The sequence below is a fragment of the Pelodiscus sinensis genome, chromosome 3 (assembly GCF_049634645.1).
Source record: "Pelodiscus sinensis isolate JC-2024 chromosome 3, ASM4963464v1, whole genome shotgun sequence".
Lineage (NCBI taxonomy): Eukaryota > Metazoa > Chordata > Testudines > Trionychidae > Pelodiscus > Pelodiscus sinensis.
In genome coordinates, this window is record NC_134713.1 from 160804981 (window position 1) to 160826577 (window position 21597).

Consider the following 21597-nt stretch of genomic DNA (forward strand, 5'->3'; position numbering starts at 1 on the left):
GGAACATTACAAAATCAATGGGAGTTGACAAAAACCTCAGCAAATTAAAGTGCTTTTGGCTTCAATGAATTTAGAATCTCTTAACTAAAATTGACGACATAGGAAATTATAGGGATATGAGAAAAGAAGGTCCTTAACAGTCCATCTCAGTCGTCTCCCTTATGTCAGAAAAGCGTAAAACAATGAAAGAGGTAATCTGTGTAATGTGCAAGGAAAATCTCCTTCATGCTCCTGATCTGAATTTCTGAACAATTTCAATAAGGAATGGACCCCAAAGATTCCAAGTTGGGCTTCATGCATCCTGAAACGGGCCCTCTAAGAAAAGTTTAGTCAATTCTATTTAGGTCTTCAGCCAGACTGAAATTATTGAATAAAGCTTCTTTTTTCTTAAAGCCAAGTCTTGTTGTATTAATTCAGGGTTCTCACTTGACTTCAACAAAAGATGTCACTGTTTTCATTTTGAATTTATTACACTTTTGGGGAGAATAGTTAACAGTCCATAACAATGACCCCAACCATTATATTTAACCCAGTGTCCCCCACAGAACAGGTTGGGGCGAGCACTTCATAAGGCTACAACATATATGAATAGTTTTCTCACTTCACATGGGGAACTGGCATCCTGAGCAATTTCCATCATACAGAAAATCAATGCATCCCAAAGGAGGAAGATGTCATGTACTAAGAAATGTTTGTTTCTTTCCACAGCATGGCCAATGTGCAGCACACTGCCAGGGAAAGTAAACAGTCATGTCCTTTATGACCATGGTGACTGAATGGAGAATCACTGGCCCATACTTCTGCCTCTATTTTTAAATGGACAGGTTTGATTAGTTGAGAAAAGACATCCAAAGCTGCTCTTCCCCCTATTCTCTCATCACCCTCGTCCCGGAGGAGGTAGATGTAAGTTCCTCATATGCATCTGGTTTACAGAGCTGTTGAATTCACTTCTAAGGCTGTCTCTCTCTCATGTTGGTGTTTCTTGAGTCTTCTTGACATCAAAATCCCAATGAGTGCAGAACCTGCCAGGACTCCAGCTACTGCTGCCAAAATCACAGCCCAGTAAGGTACTGATGGGTCATCTGTCCCTGCTACAGGAGCTGTATTTTGCAATCCACTGTTTCGGGATGTGAAAAGAAAAGGATTCTCCTATAAAGGAAGGAGAGAATCTTCTTAGCCACAGAACACCTCTGAGCACCATTCAGTCGATATGTCACATACTCCTATTGAAATGGGATGGTCCTTATTTCTTTAGCAATAGAGTGGACCATTTCTCCACTCTGACTTATCTGAAAGTTCCCCTACCCCCAACAGATTTATAAATTGTGATTTTATCCCCTCATCCCCACCCCTCTGAGTGTTCCTTTTTACACATTTCAGATCATTGCAGCTTTGGCATTGTTTCTGAACCCATCCACTGCAGATCACCAAGTGCAAAAAATAAAACTGGTTGAAATGAGAAGGTCTCATTGGGGGAAATGTTGCATTTTTTCACTAACTCCCCATAAGCAGACTTTCCTGAAAACCTGTTTTTGGTCACAAAACCAGAGGTTTGTGTGCTATTTAAAACCCACAGAAGATGCACTCTTTCATATGCTTGAATTATATTGCTGGCAAGAATGAATGGGAAAACAAAAGGGGCCCCATGGGTGTGGATATAGTTGTGGTGTTTGCTTACTGAGGTTGGACACTTGAGTTTCAATCTGTTATGGGTGAAGTTATTGTAGCTCTGCTTTTGACCAACTGGCTCCAGCTGAAAGAGAGAAAAGGGACAGCAAATCTAAGAGTGATGTTTTCCTCCAAAACTCTCCTGATTTGCGTGGGTTACACTGATCTATCTGATCACACACTCCTTTGCACTGCAAGGGGTCCTGGGAGAGGATGCATCCTAGGACAATTTTTCAGCCATTGTACATGTCCAGGACCAAAAGAATTGAGAACTCTTGTCCTCTCCATGGGACTAAATATCACAGGATTTGAAAACCATCACAATCCTCACGACCTTCTCTCCAAGGTGAAGGCATGCTTCTTTGACATTGCCTTCTCTGTCATAAACACAGAGTGCTCAACTGAAACAAAACACTTCACTGCACACACGATTTTCCCTGTACACAGAGGATGAGAGTGAATGAATCATAGATGGCAGGTGTTAGTTACCTCATTGAATACACTATGGAAGGTGTTCAGATTCCAAGGTGATAGTGGTGGTATAGAATAGATCAATCTCTGCAGTCCTCAGTCAGAAAAGGATTTTACTGGCAATTTTGTCAAATAAATGACTGCAGGTTTTGGTCCATAAAGAGAGGCAGAACTTTCTATTGCAGCAGTTTTTGGAGAGAATAAAAACCAGTGCAGGATGAGTGTGCCACTTCCTTTAACCATCTATGACCGCATCTACCAACCTCAAGTGATGGAGGGAAGGAAGAATGGGCCAGCCAAAGATGAGACCAGGAAAGGAACTGCAGTAATAAGATTCACTGATGTTAATACTAGGAGTGCTTCTTGGCTGTGTGGTCTTGTGAAACAGCAAACATAGAAATCAAAGGCAATATGAGAGGTGAAGCAAGGAACATGTGAGGTGCAAGAGAATGGTGCTTTAAGTGTTAACAGTAAGAACAACAGAGGAGAAAACTATGTGGGAAAAAAAACCCTGCAGAGAGAATGTGAAGTGAACCAATGAATTCAAAGATTTGCTGACTGTCATGGAATTCTGCTGCTGGGTAAAGGTCAGCATCACACATGAGTCAAAACCCTCTGGCTGGCCTACTGGTGCATGCTTTGGAGTGAGCATAAGTTATTTTTGCTGCATCTTAAAGGAGGGCAGCAAGTGTCCTGAGGAGAATTCCCTGTAACCTACATGATCTGAGTTCTGTCTGTGGTCTGCTGGCTATCTGTACTCCTGGTTCTTGCTGTGTCAGGGTGGGAAGAAATCTGGCACGGGGTCACACATAAGGGCTGATCACATGTGGGTATCTGCAGCAAACATATTCATATCCCACTTGTAATTTGGTGTAATGCAAGCTCCAGCCTGCTAATTTGGGGCCGGATTGCATCCCCACGACCCAGCCTGTGTTACAGGTCTGCTCTGGGCAGGAGAGGAACTATCCCCACTGAGTTCCTCAGTACGCCGGGAGACTGCACATGCTGAATTAACCCTCTGGATAATAGCCTGATCTCTGCCATGCTGCTGGCCATCTCAGTGTGCTGGTGGAAGTGGAGGGAGCAAGATATGGCTCCTATTTCTCCCTGCAAAGTAGGAGCAGTCTCCTGTTCATTTCTCCTAGAACCACAGGGACTGGGTCTGTGATTAGTTCTAGCACAGAGAACTTAAGGAGGGGAGGGGTTTCTTGAGCCTGCTGGGCCTGCCCCATCCCTGCATACCCACACTGACAGCTAGACACACCATCCCTTTATGTGTACTGAGGAGAACTCCTCTCATCTGGCCAGCAGCCTGCAGTGTGCTGGGCTCGCTCAGGGAGCAGGACTGGGCTGCTGAGTAAAGCAGAACAGAAAAACAATACATTCTTACAAGAATCACACACAGCCTCTCAGTACACAGTGAGCTGGTATGGGGTGGGGGTGGTTTACAAGAACAACCACTAGTGTTAAACAAAAAGGGCAAACCCTCAACTGGCATAAATCAACCACGCTCTGTTGCCATCAGGGGAACTGATTCACAGTAGCTGAGGGTCTAGCCCCCACATCAGTATGTTAAAGGAATAAGACTCATTATTCCCTATGGAAGAGTTTGTTCCAATACATGTTGGAGATGAATAGCAGCCTTGGCAGAATAAGAAACGTTGGTGGAGTGGAGTAAAGGGCAACCATGTCTAGGTAATGAACAAAGGCCAGCGGCAACATACAAATGCCCCAAAAGAGGAGCTTTCCATGGGGCAGGAAACATCCTGGTTTAACGTATTACTTTCAATTCTAAAGGATCCTGCTCAATTACTTATGATGTGACCAAGTCTAACTTCATAGCCTGAATTCATCCCTGCCCATGGAGAACAGCGCTGCCCTGAAGATGAGGAGGAGCTGGGGATGTGCCAATTCAGCATATTCCCTTTGCAGTATTGGCTGGCAGGACTCTGACAGAATTCTAAATCTGCCATTTCCCCCAGCAAAGCTCTGATGGAGGGTGAAAGAATAAATACCACCCCTTGTACTTCCCCAAAAGGTGAATGCCCCTGTGGTGCAGGGAGGTAAAATGTGAACTTCCCTAATAGTAACTGCTGTGACTAGCAGGGCAGCAGCAGCAGCAGCAGCAGCAGCAGCAGCAGCAGCATCTAGGGCCCATGATCTCTGCAACGTGTGGTGGAACATGTTAATAATATAACACTAAGCAGGCCTCAGGTGATGGAGAGCTAAGGAGCTTTTGTTCAGATTCACTAAGCAATCTCATTCTCTGAAAGAAGGGAATACTTGTTAAAGACAAACAGCATTTTAGCAGTTACACAGAACCAGATGTTTAACTATGCACCCTGCTTGTCCAGTTGGGAAGGTATTCTACTTGATGGCACATTGACAGGTCTATAAGTATGTCTCATTTCCTTTGGGAGTAGTGAAGAAGGATCAACCTGCTAGAATAAGGTAGCTTTATCCCAGGCAACTTTTATTGCAGGCCAGGAAAGGCAGCATAGGATCTCGGTCATCAACAAAGTTAAAAACTTCCTTTCTTATTGATTTATCTAATTATACTTCACTTATCCATGTAGTATCTGAACATCTCACATGCACCTTCTGGGCTCCTCTGTAAATATATATAGATCTGTTTTACAACCTCTTACCATATTATTCCAGAGAGCTATGGCCATCTCAGCATAGCCTCTCTCAGTGAAATGAAAGCAATCCACAGAAAAGAAACTCAGGTCTGGTTTCCCATCCTGCAATGCAAAACAATGTAATAATTCACTCTAGTGTCAAAGGCTTCTTTCCACCTTGCAAACTAGCCTACTATGTCAGCCTCATTCTTTTCTCCTGCTCTTGAGGCAAAACCACATCTTGATTCCATCTACAGAGGCCATAGTACATATGAATCTTCCATTTGAAGCAGTGACTATAGTGTCAACCAATCAAGAGACAGTGGCTGTTTAACATCCATAGTTTTTAAGGCCAGAAGGGCTCATCAGGATAACTGACCCCAGAGATTCCTCAGACTTTGAGGCCCAGCATATCATACCTAAAAGCCAAAAATTCTTGGCAAACTAATTTCATAATTCTAATCAGTGTGGTAATAATGGATTCATATTCTGATGCTACAAACCAACCAATTAGCACCTCATCACAGCCCATGGTTTCACTCTCACAAACCAAAGATCTAATGTGACCTCCTGAATAATGCAGCCTGTGGAATTTCAATAAACCCAGGAACTTGTGGTCGAACAATCTATCAAGGATTTTCTAGGGACACCAATTATTGCAATATCAACTAAATCCTGAATGTCACTCAGGTTCGAAAGATCGTGTTTATTTATTGTTATTTGTTGCTTGGCTTCAAGTTCTGAAACCTTTCAGGCAAATTGAGGCTGCTTTTTCAAGTGAATACCCAAAACTGTGGGGTTGATGCAGTTGAAGCACAAAGGTTTCCTGGGGCAAGCTTGCACTGCTATTGCTAAAGTGGTAGGCAGTCTTTGGTTTCCAGGTGCCAATATCACACTTTTCAGCAGAACCCAAATTCACTTTTTAAGATGAGCTTAAGATCTGTGGGGATAGGGCAAAAGGGTAGATATTATACAAAACTGGCTGTTTTTGGCCAAGTTTCACATTGAATTCCTGCATTCCTGACTAACACTGCATGCAAGATGCAAGGGGTAAAGAATGGGAGGCGAGCTGGACTATGGCTTTTTAGGGAATCAATATATTCTGTGCTCACATATTTCCTGAAATCACTTGAAGTCTCCAGTAGATTCACAAGCAATATGCTCTTTCCTACTTTAATATTTTTATTTTTTTGCAATGTCCATAATATGCTAGAGTCCGTGCAAACATAATAAAGACATGGACCCTGCCCCATAAGCATCACAGTCCAAAATGAATCTTGATGTTGGCCTAAAACTGTTAGGAAATAAAACAAGACTCACACTTCCTAGTGGGATGATGGTATTTCGGAAAAACGGATGCACCACGACAGTAAAATCCTCACGCTGTGCATAGCGGCTGCTGCTGGCCATCAGCATGCTTTTGATCTGTGTTGGATTGCATGTTACAAAACACAAAGGCCATTTACAAGATTTATCTCCCCCATTAAACCAGGGTTATAAAATGCGAAACTTTCACCTCTCTCAACCATTAGTATAAATTCAACCTAGATAGCATAGAAGAGTATAGAAAAAGCCTTTTTGAACATGTGGAGATACTTCCATAGGAGGAGAATGTGAATAGATTCAAGGTGCATAGATAAATTATATATGAATCATATAGACATCAATGAAGTCTAAAGCTTAGGATTCTAAAAAAAGATTAGGACTAAAATGTTCAAAAGTTCCTAGTGAGTCTGAGTGCCTCAAATGACAAGTGAAAGAATTGGGTTTGTTTAGTCTGGAAAAGAGAAGACTGAGGGGGTACATGCTAACTTCTTTCATGTACCAATAAAAGGTGTTACAAGAAGGAGGGAGAAAAAATATTCTCTTTAACCTCCGATGATAGGACAAGAAGCAAGGGGCTGAAATTGCAGTAAGGAAAATTTAAGTTAGACTTTAGGAAAAACTTCCTGTCAGGGCAGTTAAGCACTGGAATAAATTGCCTAGGGAGGTTGTGGAATGTCCATCGCTAGAAATTTTCAAGAGTAGGTTAGACAAACTCCTGTCAGAGATGGTCTAAATCAGTGTTCTCATCCTTTTTTTTAATAAAGTACCCCTTTTTTAAAAAAATTATAAGTACCTCCAGTACCTACAGTTTTCGGAGACACAATTTTTTTTCTGCTATTACAACACATTTGTTTAAACAACTTAATCATATCCAGGTGGGCGATGAAATGTTTGGGTGTAAAAAGTACAAAAATAATAAAGCACTGTAAAACAAAACAAAAATTCAGTTTTCTCCAAGTTTCAATTGTGTTGATGTACCCCCCAGATCTCTCTCAAGTACCCCTAAGGGTATTCGTACCACAGGTTGAGAAACACTGGTCTAAATGACACTTGTTGGAGTTCTAGGTGGAAGATGACAGATATGACAAAAAGGGAAGACAAGGACAAGGATGCACAATTAAGGAAACAGAATCCAGGTGTTACCTGAAAATCTTTGTTAATTATTTTCATTTCTTGTAGTTCAGGAGAGCTTTCCTGGGGGGTTAAGAAACATGGGCAAACACTCCTTGAAAGAAAAACAAAACAAAACAAAATCAACATCAACCCTAGACAGTCTGTGTATTCATTAATAACATGGTTTAGTTCTAAGAAGCTCAAGATGGCTTAAGTTATTAAATGCAGAAGTTAAATCACCAGGCTAGTTTCAAGGTGGATAAAAACGCTGCGTAGAGTGAAAACCCCCACATAAATCAACTGTTTTTCAGACCATTAGATCATCTAATATGACCTCCTATATATATCACAGGCCAATAAATGTCACCAAGTTATCCCTGTATTGAACCCAGTAACTTGTGTTTGACTAAAACAAATCGTTCAGAAAAGCATCCATCCTTGATTTGATGACAGCAGGTGATGGAGACTCTTCCACTTACATTGGGGATTCCCACCCCCCGTAGTTCATCACTCTCACTGTTAATTTGTGTCTAATTCCTACTCTGAGTCTGTCTGGTTTCAGCTTCTAGCCATTGGTCTTTGTTCTCCATGAGATTAAAGAACATCTCAGCACTGAGTGTCCTCCTGTCCCCAACATGAAGGTACTCAAATATATGACATACATATTTCAAGTCACCTCTTGCTCTTTTTGAGAAGCTCTTTTTGATGTAAAAACCAGTTCCTTATTTCCTTGCATGCAAAAGAGCTGAGGTTTTGCCCTAGAAGTGTTGATCTGAGCAACAGAGTAAGGAATGAAGCTGAATATGGATTCAGGCATTGGGGATGCCATTGGCTGTTGTAGAGGACTGTGACCTGGAATAGAGGCAGGTGCAAAAGGGCTTTGAAATTCCGCATTATGAAAATTACACTGTAATTTGTGGTATGATGCCCAGCCTGATGTTTGGCTAATGTTCACCAGAGTGCAAAAACTTTATAGCAGTTAGGTAGGTTGCAGTAGGCCTAGACTTTATTCACAGTGATCTTGATTTGCTGGACTAAGGACCTGGTTTCTGTCATAATAAAACTTGAATACAGAGATGGATCAGAGCCAGAGCTCCAGTTCCAAATGTTCCTGGATGTTGATGACATTCAGATCCAGATTCATCCTCTGTGGCTTCACCCCAAAGATAACTGTGTAACTGAATGAACAGAAATTCAGTAAGACTGCAATGCTGTCTTCATTTTGGTGTGCACCACTTTTGCTGAAGTCAATGGGAGAGGAAAGACATCGACATTGTAAGTATAGTATTTGCAGTATCATCCTTCCCAGACTCAACCTCCCACAGGGAGGAGGCCTTTAAGCCTTGTATGGTTGCTTTACTAATACCAGTGATATTGATTATCCTTAAACATAGGATCAAGCAGAGATAGCTATTTGATTTGCACACTTACGCCCCTGGAACAGCACACCCTGAAGTTTCCCTCTCTATTTGACGCAGTCCAGAAATCTCCATCACCTCCACCATGTTGACAAACGCTCGAGGTAGCTGCAGGGTTCAGAGAAACCAGGTGTGTTAATGCACAGAGCATGACTCAGTTACATAACAAGACAGGAAGGCTACTTGTAGGAACGAATGCATCCTGGGCTACCACAGAATGGACACCACCAGCTGTGCCAAATTTATGAGGTGAACAAATCTATCTTGGGGGCTCAGTGGAGAAAACCATTTTGCGAATAAAGAAAAGTTATTTATTAGTTCCCATAATAGAAGAACTAGAGGACACCAAATGAAGTTAATGGGTAGCAGGATTAAAACTAATAAGCAAAAGTTCTTCTTCACACAGTGCGTAGTCAACCTGTGGAACTCCTTGCCAGAGGAGGCTGTGAAGGCTAGGACTATAACAGAGTTTAAAGAGAAGCTAGATAATTTCATGGAGGTTAGGTCCATAAAAGGCTATTAGCCAGGGGATAGAAATGGTGTCCCTGGCCTCTGTTTGTCAGAGGCTGGAGAGGGATGGGGGGAGACAAATCACTTGATCATTGTCTTCGGTCCACCCTCTCTGGGGCACCCGGTGTTGCCCACTGTCGGCAGACAGGCTACTGGGCTAGATGGACCTTTGGTCTGACCCAGTACGGCCGTTCTTATGTTCTTATCATAAACTTATAAGCTAAGATGGAGGAGTCAGCTCAGAGCAGAAATGTTCAGTATACTGACCTGAATTTCCCCCAAGCCACCCTTCCTCCCGACTCAATGCCATCAGCAAAGTAGAATTAAAGCTACAACTCTTCACCTGCCTGGGCAATGCTGGTGTGGAGGGCAAAGTGAACAGCCAGATCCTGATCGCTGTTACCTCACTGTAAATCAGGAGTCACTTTGCTGAAGTCCAAGGAATTACTCCCATCTACAAGGATTACAATCTGGCCCTACATATGGTTCATTGATTTATTAGCCTTTTGGCTGGGGTATTCAAAATGTGTCTGTGTGACTTGCCAACACGACAGTCTGCTTCACTGCCAGCAATAGGCATTCCAGTCCAGACCCACTGACTCTGAAGCATTAAGCCCAGGGCAGATTCAAAAGGCAAAGTTTCATCCTTATGTTGATGATGGAGAATGTGGATAGTCTTTCAGGGTTAGCTGCAACAACATTACTCCACCCCCATGAGCGTTTGCCAAAGAGTGATGCTAATTAGTGTGTTTTCTTGGACTAAAAAAAACCCTAAGAATGGCACAGATGGAGTAGAGGATCACATCTTTCTCTTTGTAGCAGAGATTAGATGTCAAGTTCTGATGCTACTGGACACTGAAACATTATGTGCGGGCACATGTGTGCGTGAGACTATGGGATTATAGGTGCATACATGGTGTAGCATGTAGGGTATGTCTACACTACCCTCCTAGTTCGAACTAGGAGGGTAATGTAGGCATACTGCACTTGCAAATGAAGCCCGGGATTTGAATTTCCCGGGCTTCATTTGCATAAGCGGGGAGCCGCCATTTTTAAAACCCCGCTGGTTCGAACCCTGTGCAGCGCAGCTACACGGGGCACGAACTAGGTAGTTCGAACTAGGCTTCCTAGTTCGAACTACCATTACTCCTCATGAAATAGGCCACATGCGAACCCAGGAGCAGGTCTGCATGAAAATCAAGTTTGTCCAGTGAGACCCCCGACCCTGAGCCCTGAGCTTAGAACATAAGAACATAAGAATGGCCGTACTGCGTCAGACCAAAGGTCCATCTAGCCCAGTAGCCTGTCTGCCGACAGCGGCCAGCACCAGATACCCCGGAGGAGGTGGACCGAAGACAATGACCAAGCGATTTGTCTCGTGCCATCCATCTCCAGCCTTCCACAAGCAGAAGCCAGGGACACCATTCCTACCCCCTGGCTAATAGCACTCTATGGACCCAACCTCCATGAATTTATCTAATTTCTCTTTAAACTCTGTTATAGTTCTAGCCTTCTTAGCCTCCTCTGACAAGGAGTTCCACAGGTTGACTATGTGCTGTGTGAAGAAGAACTTTCGCTTATTAGTTTTAAACCTGCTGCCCATTAATTTCATTTGGTGTCCTCTAGTCCTTATATTATGCAAACTAATGAATAACTTTTCTTTATTCACCCTCTCCACACCACTCATGCTTTTATAGACCTCTATCATATCTCCCCTCAGACTCCTCTTTTCTAAGCTGAAAAGTCCCAGTCTCTTTAGCCTCTCTTCATATGGGACCTGTTCCAAACCCCTAATCATTTTCGTTGTCCTTTTCTGAACCCTTCCCAAGGCCAAAATATCTTTTTTGAGGTGAGGAGACCACATCTGTACACAGTACTGAAGATATGGCATACCATAGTTTGATACTTCCCCTCCTCCTCCTTCCCCTGGCTTCCCCCTTCCAGCTCCCTCCTCCCAGGTTTTCCCCTCCCCTCTCCCACCCTCTCTCTTCCCCTCCCCCACCTCCTTTTCCCAGTCTCCCCAGAGGTTAATCTCCCTCCCCCAGTTTTGTTAAATAAAGAGAGTTTCTATTTTTGAACATGTGTCCTTTATTTTATACATCAGGAAGGGAGGCTAGTGAAGGGTAAGTGGAAGGAGGTGAGGGGGGAATGGGGCACAAGCCTCCGATGGGGAGGACTGGGGTGGCTCTGTGGGCTCCTCGGGGTGGAAGCTCTCCTACAGGGCCTCCTGGATCCTGACAGCCCCCTGATTGACTCCCCCCCCCGGATGGCAGCCTGCGGCAAGTGCAGCCGGGCTGATGGCTGAGTGCTGTGATGGGCCGAGTGTTGGCACTCCAAGACAGGACTGCTTTGCTGTCCCTCATCGAGTTAGACAAGCAAGTGGGGAACCCTGAGAACTGTCTGTCCGGAATGGGGGTCAGGTCCCTTTAAGCACAGCCCTGGGCTAGCCTGAGGCAACAGCTCCACACTCTAAGTCCTAACCTGATGCCCTGCCGGCACTGGTTCCGACCAGCCTTAACTTTGGTTCAGGGTCCACTCAATGTGGACATGCTATTTCGAATTAGCAAGGTCTAGATGCACTAATTCGAATTAGCTTATTTTGAATTAACTAATTCGAATTAAGTTAGTTCAAATTAGTGGTGTAGTATAGACATACTATGAGACAGGGCAGTGTTATTATCCTCTTGTTATAGATGGGAAACTGAGGCACGAAGCAATGTGATTTGCCCAAGGTCACACAGGAAGTCTGCGATGAAGCAGGAAATTGAACCCATCTCTTCCAAGCCCTAGGCTAGTGTACTAACCTCTAATTAGGTTTCTTCATCTTTTGGTTATTTTTACAACTTCAAGGGTTAAAAATGCAATTTTTTAAAAAAGATTGGTTTGGATTCTGGAGCAACATGGTGAGGTGAGTCCAGGCAGGAGGAGGAATCTGTAGAAAATCCTCAGGCTTGATTGCAGCATGCTCAGGGCCAGATTATATTGTTTAGCTTCTGCGGTTTTTCTGTATCCCTCCTCCACCCACACCATTAAAATGTGAAAATCAAGGACAGTCAGTTCTTCCTTTACTCTTGTGCTTGTTTTCTCTCTCTCTCTTTTCTGTAGCAGTGCAGGAGGCCGTGACATTGAGGGACATTTGATGGCTCAGAAAACATTTCCTAAATTCAGCTGAACTTGGGAGTCCACGAATTGATGGAAGATTTTTGCTCATTCTAGTATTTTGGGGGGGTTTTCCACCTCATGACATTCACATGTAGAAATAACACCTGATACTAAATAACTATAGAAGGGAACGCTATTCTGCAGTTTTCCCCAAAGCAGCAGCCCACCTCTTTACTGCCCATTAGCTAGCAAGGTCATTGGACTATTAATCAGTGTTAAAGTTCCTGCTCTAGCTATTTGGTGCAAGGTTTTGAATGAAACAATCATGAACACTGTCAGAGGTGAAAAGTATCTGAGTATGATTGCCAAAATTAAGCCCGATTAAGTATCTTAAAATCTTACCTCCTGGTAAAGGATATCAAGAGCAGCCTGAAGGTGTTTTACATAATTTTCTCCCGAATAGGTCTCCTGTATAAAAAGAGAATTACATCAGTCATTTCTCCACTGTGCAAGAAACTACAGCTGGGGAAAAAAACCCCACTTGGTCCATTGCAAGGCCTGCAAGAGGCTAGATTTTATATTATTGTCCAAATGCTTCCTTTTATCTCCAATAGCACAGGTTTGTGTTTTTGGAGCAAATGGATACTGAGTTCTGTTCCTATTGTGACATAGTTTGTCTAATAATTGTGGCATTTCCATGTGACCAATGCATTCCCTTAATCACAGTTCAAACCCTATTGTTTTATAACAATTCTTGATAGCATTCTTTTAAAGTACAGTTAGCATTTCTACTCTGAAGAATGACTGAATAAATCATGGTTAATGTGTTTCACTGATTCCAGACCAGGTTTGCTCCAGGTATAAAGAGATTTGGTTTCCTAACTGCCAGCCCAGGATATTAAACATGGGATCTGAGAATCAAAATGGGTTCTATCCTCCAGTATGCAGTCTCCAGTCATAAATGATTCTGCAAGTTAAAGTAGGCACTCAGCGATACTATACAACCCCACTTTGAATATGGACTTGTAAGGGTGTTATTGGGTAGATAGGCCCCAGTCTAGCATCCACTGAAAGTTAAAAGAGAAACTCCTATTGATATCTGTGGGTGCTGGGTCAGGCACATAGTTTATCCTGAAGAATCTTTACTACAGGGGATGATGTATGAGAAGGAAAGAACCTAGATTGATTCTCAGATCAGAATGGTGAGCTTCCATGGTTGGTTGTCAGGAAAAGACATTTCTATTTGTAAAATTTTGCTCTGGTATCATAGGGTAGGTCTACATTGCATTCCTCTTCTGAGAGAGGAATGCAAATCCAGACACCCAAAATTGCAAATGAAGCACAGATTTGAATTTCCCGTGCTTCATTTGCATAATTGCAGACTGCCGTTTTTCCGGAATAGCGTCTTACGAGACAACAAATGCGGTCCCTGTGGGGTTATTTCGAGAGAAAACCTTTCCTTTGAAATAACCCTTACCAAGTAAGGAAGGAGGGGTTTTCTCTCGAAATAACCCCACGGGGACTGCGTTTGTTGTCTCGAAAGACACTATTTCGGAAAAGCGGCAGTCCACGATTATGCAAATGAAGCATGGGAAATTCAAATCCACACTTCATTTCCAATTTCGGGTGTCTGCATTTTCATTCCTCTCTTGGAAGAGGAATGCAATGTAGACATACCCTATATAGAGAGTAAGGTTACCAATTTTGGTTAGATGTATGCATGAAGTTTCATCACATGACAATCTTTAATTAAAGATTCCTGGAGACTCCAAGAGAATCCTGGAGAGTTAGCAACTCTAAGACAGACCTGAAAGATGGAACCCCCTCCTGGCAGTGTTATGAAGTCACTTTCTAGAACTCAGTGGCACTTCAATGTCTCAGTAAGGACACACAGAAGGATTTCACATTCAGATTGTCTGGTCTACCTGTATTTAGACTGCAGTCTCCTCAAGGCAGGGACAGCATCTTCTGCTGTGTGTTGTACAGTGCTGGGCAGATAGCTCTTAAAAACTACTAATAATGAAGCACTGGTCTAGAGCTCCAAAATCACACTGTAAAAGCAGCTAAGGGAGATATGAAATCAACACAAGTTCCCATTGCTTTTTAGAGGTACAAGAGCATTTTCTGTCTGACAAAGAGGAAATGAAGAGATTACTAACCTCGCTCACCAGAGCTGTGCCCAGTTTCTATACAGGCTTACCAAAAGAGGGGGCATAAAGGAGGCAACTGCCCTGGGGCCCAGCATTCTAAAGGGCCCAAGGCTCTTGGGCACTGCTGCTGCTACAATTGTGGCAGCGGCAGTGCCCAGAGCCATGGGCCCTTTAAATAACTGTTGGAGGGCCGTGTGGTGCGCTCTGGGCAGCTCTAAGGGCTGGGGAGCATGGCACGCTCTGAGTGGTGCTGAGGGCTGGTTACCCTAGCCCTGCCCCTTCTGTCCCTTCCAGGAGCACAGAGCCGAGGCCTACCCACCCCCACCTTGCCCAGGGCCCTGGCATGGCTGTCATCTCTGCTATAGATACATACCCTGTCCAAGCAGTAATGGCACAGATCATTGCCTCCAACAAAGAGAGTGATCAGTTTCCAGTCCTCCTTAAAGTTGATTTTCTAGTGACATAAAAATAACAGAGTGCAATGTCCCAATACCTCAAAATTGCTTAGGGATATTTGCAACATTAACAAATATAGTTACATGGAGTATACCAGGAGTGTCAAAACAATGAAAATGAGCCACTCAGAATTAACAATGGGAGAAGTGAAGACAAGAAACCATGTGCATCTCTCTGAGGGGAAATTTGGCCCGGGGGGGGGGGGGGGGGGGGAAGGAGGGGGAGGGAGAGTGTCAAATACATCCTGGCTTTTGTGATAAAATTCCCACCAGAACGGGGAAGGAGCAGCTGTCTGCCTGATGGGCTGTCAGGGCGGCTGCTGTACAATGTTCTGTTTACTGAGAGCACTGTTCAAAATGGATTTTGGCAGCACGGGATGGGATGGGAAGGGAGATCTACCAGTTAGTGCCAGATGCTGGGTGCAGTGCAGCAGTAAGCAGGGGAAGGGGAAAGGATTAGACCATACTGCACTGAGGCTGCTTCAGGGGAACATGAGTCACTGGCAGTCCCTGTCAGCTGAGTGAGTACTACCAGAAATGCTGAAAAGGGGGGACAGACATTTGGATTAAAACAGAAGAGTCCAGGAGGCTGGTGACTTCACTGGGCTCATAAGGGCAGCTGCAAAATCCACGTCACCACCAGCCAACAATAGAGCTGCGGCGAGCTGGAACTCAGTGGAAAACATTCTGTAACATGCAGTACAAAGAAAGGAATGGAAGCCATCTATTTTTAGAGCAGAGAGTTTATATAACTAACGGCTGTGATCTCTCCCACAAATACAGGAAGGGCTTGGGAATTACCAAAGGGCTGGATTCTCATCTCATTCCCCCCTCCTTTGCCCTCCAGTGGGGTGCCAGGCAGGACAAAGTCCTGCCCGCTATTTTTAAAGGTGTGAATGAAGGGAAACACCCTACTAAACCTCAGAGCAAATTAGTCTTTTGCTCAACTGCCAGTTTTCCCACTCAGCTCCAGTCAGAGAGGGAGGCAGACTCTCTTTTCCCGCACCCTGACAAAAAATTCACAACGCAGAATAACTGACAGTAACATCGGCCCATGGCATCTGGGCAGCTGCACAGGGACACATGATTTGGAGAGTCCTGCCTTTTCCATACTCCTACCCATGGCCCATTCGGGGTCAGGAAACACGGGGCATTCCCACATTAATCTCCCTGGACCAAAAAGCCTCTCCACAGCACCCATCAGCCTACAAAGGCTCCACCATCACCTTGAGGAGGGAGACCAGGTGTCTCCTGATTGTCACACATCCCAGAAAAGGCAGCGCTTGTGGCTATGATAAAATCCAGGGAGCCCTCTGGTCCCCTTCCCAGCCCCCATTGGGCCAGGATCAGCAGACCACTCTGGAGAAAGCAGCAGGCTACCTCATGCCTCCATAAAACCTGGGAAATCCTTGGGATTCCCCTTCCCCCACTACATTGCATAGTATTGCATCAGTGAGCTGGCCAAGGCCATAACTTCAGGTGGCCTCACCTATTGGCCAGTGTACAGCCATCCCCTCAGCAGCACAGCACCCCAGCATCACCAACTTCCTCGAGGCAGGGAGTCTAGGCATGAGTGGTAGGCCCCCTGCCTCAGATACCTGGCTCAGTGCAGCTGCCTGTTTTAATTCATTGGCTTTTGTCTCCACAGGCTCACCAGGCCACACACTTTCATCTTTGCTTCTGTCCTTTCCCCTGTCCAGTTCCCTAGCCACCATTCATACCGGTCTCTCAGTCCCTTCCCTTTCTCCAGCCTGTCTGTGTACAGCATACCCCTCCTGTCCTCTCCACTCCACCTTTTCAGTGATTCACAACCATTACGTTAGACCTTTGCTTACCTCTGACACTGGGTCTCCCACTCTTCCTTCCCCCCTATTCTTTGTTACACTTTGTTGCACCTTGCCTTAAATTACATTTTCAGCAATACAGGGTAGGGGCTGCATCTTGATGTGTTGTTGTTATTCATTTATCTATATTAACCTTCATCGGGCCTGAGTTTCTTTCGTGCCAGGCTTCCTTTGAACAATCTCCTGGCTGCTGTGATCCACCCACTGCACATCCACCTTGACAGTTTAACAAACATTTTCCAAACACCACAACTGAGTGAAATCCACTTCTCCCCACCACCCAAACATGCTAAATGGGTTATAGGAGCTATGCACTTACTGAGCTGCCTCTCATTAGCTCAACCAGTTCACGAGCCTGGGTTGACATATCACTGTGGACAGAGGAAAGAAGAACATTCAGATCCTCGTTCTGAAATGATAAGCAGAATAAAAGCAACTCGGGAAGGCTTCATTTTCTCCTCTTAACTCCAGAACTTCAGAACCAAGGGGGCATCCAGGGAAACTGATGGGTCACATGTGAGAACAATCATAAGTGGATAATCAGGGCCGGCATGACGTGTATGCAGTAGATTCCCCTGAATATGGTCCCACACTCTATTGGCAGTGTGACCAACCTGAGCCGTGTCCCGAAGCTGCAAACTGTGCATGGCGGCAACTGCCCCCCTGCCTGGTAGGGCCCCCAGCACACAGGTGCTGATAGTGAGGGCGCCCCTGTCAACCCAGCCCACTTGGAGCTCTTCAAGCCACTGGAGATCAGATGACTCAGCCCTGCAAAAGCAGAGCCAGAGCCCCGGGCCCCGTGTATGGCCACGGTGGCCCAGGCCATAGCGCCCTATTTGAACTAGGCCACACAAATAATCACGTCAGTCTTGTGCATAATCTGAGCTACATGGGTTCCAGCCAAGATGACTGCCAAGTAACAGGGTAACTGAAATGGGTTCTTCTTGAAGAACTGGCTCAAATGGATTGTGTTTGGAAGAAAACATTCAATTCCCAAACCTGCTCTTGGAGATGACAGGGTGTTTCCCAGTCATGTAAGCTTTGCTGGCTAACTTGCAACATACTTTTAAGTAAATTTAGTGCTGGTGAAAGGTGCTGGATTGAAAGTTCTCAAGACTGAAGTCCTCTGTGTCTCCATAGATTGGGAATAGCAACAATGTAGGCTGCCTGCACATTTTACCTCACAGTGACTCTCATGGTGGCTCAGTCTCCATATCTTGTTCAGTCTTCTGCTGCTCTAGTGTCCGGGTAGTTTTTAATGCTAATAATAAGACTCCTACTCATTAAGCACTGGACTGCGATATTCCATCTCATTTCCCAGAATTCAACCAACAGCTTTTGGATCTTTACAGCCCTGGCCTGACACCGACCCACTGACCTAAATGGACAAGATTTATGGGAAAATTCCCTGTGGGAATAAGGAGTGTCTGATATTGGACTTGGAAAATAGGAGATGAGAAGGTCTAGTCAAAAGGCAACATCTCTCCTATGTAGAAAAAGTCAGAAATACACACTCTTCAAATATTCAGAAGAAAGAATATTATACCTTAGAGATATAGGAAAGCTATAGATAGGATCAGCCATTAAAAAGCAACTGGTCTAATCATTAGTATTAAATCAAGAGTTACCTTAGTCTTGGGATGCAGCTTACTCCTAACCTGCCAGTCCACCAAGTCCTTGTCCCACTATCGCCCCAACTAGGCTGGGATTATGCTTACTTTGCTTTGGCTCCTCCCACTGCTAAGTTGAACCCGGCCGTTTCCTTTTCGGTGCCAGTGGAGAAGCCGAAGAGTTCTGGATTAAACTTTTTCAAAATATCTTAAAGACACGAGAAGACATGCTGGTTACCCTTTGCACTGCAAGGATCAGCAGCACCTCCTATTGAACCCACATGCCAGTCTTGTGGTTAAGGCATAAGTCTAAAAATCAACACACATTCACTTTGACTTTGGGCACCTATGTTTGCCTCAGTTTCTCCAGATACACGGAGGTAATGATACCTCTCTCAAAGGTGAAACAAGGCTTTAATTCATGTTTGTAGAACTGATTCAGAACCTCAGCTGGAAGGCATTATATATGCAAATTATTATTGTTACCGTGTCATTAATGCGGAAGGTGAAGTTCAAAGCCTCTTTGTATTTAGCAGTCCATTCATAATACTTTACACAGCAGAAAACAGACTCCCATTTTTCTTTAAAATCCACTGATGACCATGTCACATGGATATAAGATAATGACTGAAATAAAATCGTACACACTCTCAGGCATTGCCAAATTGTTCCAGAGCATGGATCACATATTATTAGAGGAATTGTCATGAACCAATCTCCCTCTAATTCATGGTCACAAGGATCACCTCCCCTTCCATTTGTAATCTCCATGGCAACTACAATTGCTCACATGGAAAAAATACTAGTGCTAGGCAAATAATTGTAATTATCATTAGCTTCTTTCAGAGCCAGTTAGCAGGTGGAAATAAGGAGAAGCCATCACCACGTGACCATCCAGCACTCCATGGATCATCAATTGCTCTGTAGTGCATTAGTACACTTGTGGTTACTGAGAGAAATAAAGGAAGAGCATATGCCTTGGGTATGTATCATAGTCATTTCCTCCTTTAATCTGTCCCTGATCAGTTCAGCTGAGCTGATGTTACAGCCCCATCCAGAACTGCTATGTGGAGGAACTGACTGAAACTTTTAGCTAAGGAGTTCTCTCCAATGTTGACCTGTGACTGGAATAAATTCCCAACAGATGTGCATTCTGTGTCCTGTCTAAGGAAGATGGGAAGCCAGCACAGACTTTCTAGCATTTGCCTGGCCTAGTCTTGGAGCAAAAAGTCCCCTTCCCCCAACTTTTGTGATTTTCAAAATACTCACTGGGTAAAGTCGTGTGAGCCTCCAGGGTTCCATCACCTCCAATACTATGGGAGACGGGACAGGAGGGAAGGAACAGAATCAATCAGTCAGCAGTGTTAGTACTGTACGCACAGACCATCTGTCGTATGGTCACCATAGCAGGTTGCTGCCATATCAGCTCAGGGGAATAAAAAGAAGAGGCTCAATTAGGAATAAGGAGGATAAACCACCAGTCAAGTGTGTATTCAGGGAAAGTACCAAAAGGGAGATTTCAGACCAAGTCAAGCAGGGCTGTGCACACAGCCTTAGGCCATAGCTACAAGTGCAGCGCTGCCACGGCACCACTGAATGGATGTAGCTGCGCCATTGCAGTGCATCCAGAGAAGATGCTCTGTGCCAACAGGAGAGCTTTTTCCCACTGGCCTAAAACACCATCTCGGTGACCAGCAGAAGTTAGGTTAGCGTGAGATGCTCTCCCAGCGATATAGCGCTGTGCACATGAGCACTTATGTACGTCAGTGTAACTTATGTTGATCAGGGGATTGCCAACACGGGCTGTATTATACACATAGCCTTACAGGCTACCAGTAAAGCACTACAGGGCACTTATTTTCCTTTTATGCTGATGTTAGCTGTCATAATGAGGCATGTTGCCCCCTCAGAGCTGCTCAGTCTAACCTCACTCATAACGACTGCATTTGTGAACAATATTCAAGGTGTACAGACTGCACTGATGCCTGCCAATGAGATGTTTGGGGTCACAGGTGCTGAAAGCCTCCACAGACCCCTGAACAAGATGGAGGCAGATGACCAGCTCTGTGCTCCTGGAAGGGGCGGGGCCTCTGATGGAAGGGACAGGGTTGGGGACAGCCAGCCCTCCTCACCTCCTGGAGCGCACCATGCCAGCCTCCTGCGGCGCTCTAAAGGACCCAGGGCTCTGGCTGATGCTGCAGTAGCAGCGGCAGCAGCCAGGAGCCCTGGGCCCCTTTCAATCACAGTGCTCCGGGCAACTATCCCCATTGGCCCCTCACCTCCTGTCGGTGGGCCTGTCTGGGATTCTGATGTATGGTTGTAGAATAATGCCTCTACCTCTGTCATTTACAACATGTTTACATGCACAGCTGCACTCTTCCATAAGCAGCCCCCCATTGCACTGCACGCACACGCACACGCACACACACAAGCACACGCACACGCGCACGCACACGCGCACGCCCATTCCAGGCAAACGCTCATTCTCTCTCAGACACACTTCCACCCAGAATTGATGTTTTTTTCACCTCCAAGAAAGTCCTCTCCAGGCTGTTAGCATGTTAGTTGAGCTGGTTGCTTTGGCTCCCACAGCAGTCTGGAAGGATGGTAAGAATCATTTATGAAATGGCAAGCAGAGGAAGTTGTGCAAAGCAGGAATGGCTTGGCCCTCCAGTGGGCTGAGTTCCACTGGCCCACACTGTTGCTATTGAATGAGTCATTAAAAGAGGCAGTTGAAATGTACTGAGCAGAACTGGCTTAAAGACCAGAATTTCTGTCCCATAGGAAATTCCAGTATTTTGACATCTGGTTTAATCCTGAATCAGAGAGAAAAGGCAAAATAGGGAAACTTTTTGTGCAATGAAAACTTTAGTTTTGGGTCAGTTCAACATTATTCTGTATCCATCTAAGCTGCTGCAGAGTCTCATGGGAATGGTAGTTTGGCGACTTATGCCACCATAGTCGCCCTAAGCGTCAGATTCCCTGGCAGAACTGTATCTCCCCTTATGCACTGTGGTCAGGAGACTTCCATGAGGTACTGTGGTAGCTCAATCAGAAGAAGACTATAGTGCACCCTGGGAAAAGTAGTCCAGCTTGGGAAATGGCCCATTGGGGAGAATACAAACAGGGGCTTCAGAAATACAACTCCACAAGGCACAGTGGCAGCTCAGTGGGGAGTAGGTTATTGTTGATCAGATTTCAAACAAATCTTGATTTTCCTGGGAGGGGAGTAAAATCACATTTTCCAATCCAAGAAAGTACTCTGCTCTAGAGTAAGTCAATAGAGGAGGCACAAGACATGACATCTCC

At 44.8% G+C, this 21597-nt stretch overlaps 1 protein-coding gene across 3 annotated transcripts in view; it reads right to left on the bottom strand.

Annotated features, from left to right (window-relative positions):
• Positions 1-445: 445 nt before the first annotated feature.
• Positions 446-21597, bottom strand: part of PLB1 (phospholipase B1) — a 124273-nt gene continuing 103121 nt past the window's right edge. For all 3 annotated transcript variants that reach the window (XM_075925371.1, XM_075925369.1, XM_075925370.1), the window contains 12 exons: positions 20817-20884; positions 19558-19601; positions 18397-18496; positions 16998-17049; positions 14753-14833; positions 12632-12697; positions 8631-8725; positions 7230-7311; positions 6081-6185; positions 4788-4883; positions 1679-1753; positions 446-1149 (listed from right to left, as the gene is read on the bottom strand). In XM_075925371.1, coding sequence (XP_075781486.1) covers positions 928-1149; positions 1679-1753; positions 4788-4883; positions 6081-6185; positions 7230-7311; positions 8631-8725; positions 12632-12697; positions 14753-14833; positions 16998-17049; positions 18397-18496; positions 19558-19601; positions 20817-20884 — 1086 coding nt within the window. In that variant the 3' untranslated portion in view covers positions 446-927. The remainder of the gene's footprint in view (positions 1150-1678; positions 1754-4787; positions 4884-6080; positions 6186-7229; positions 7312-8630; positions 8726-12631; positions 12698-14752; positions 14834-16997; positions 17050-18396; positions 18497-19557; positions 19602-20816; positions 20885-21597) is intronic.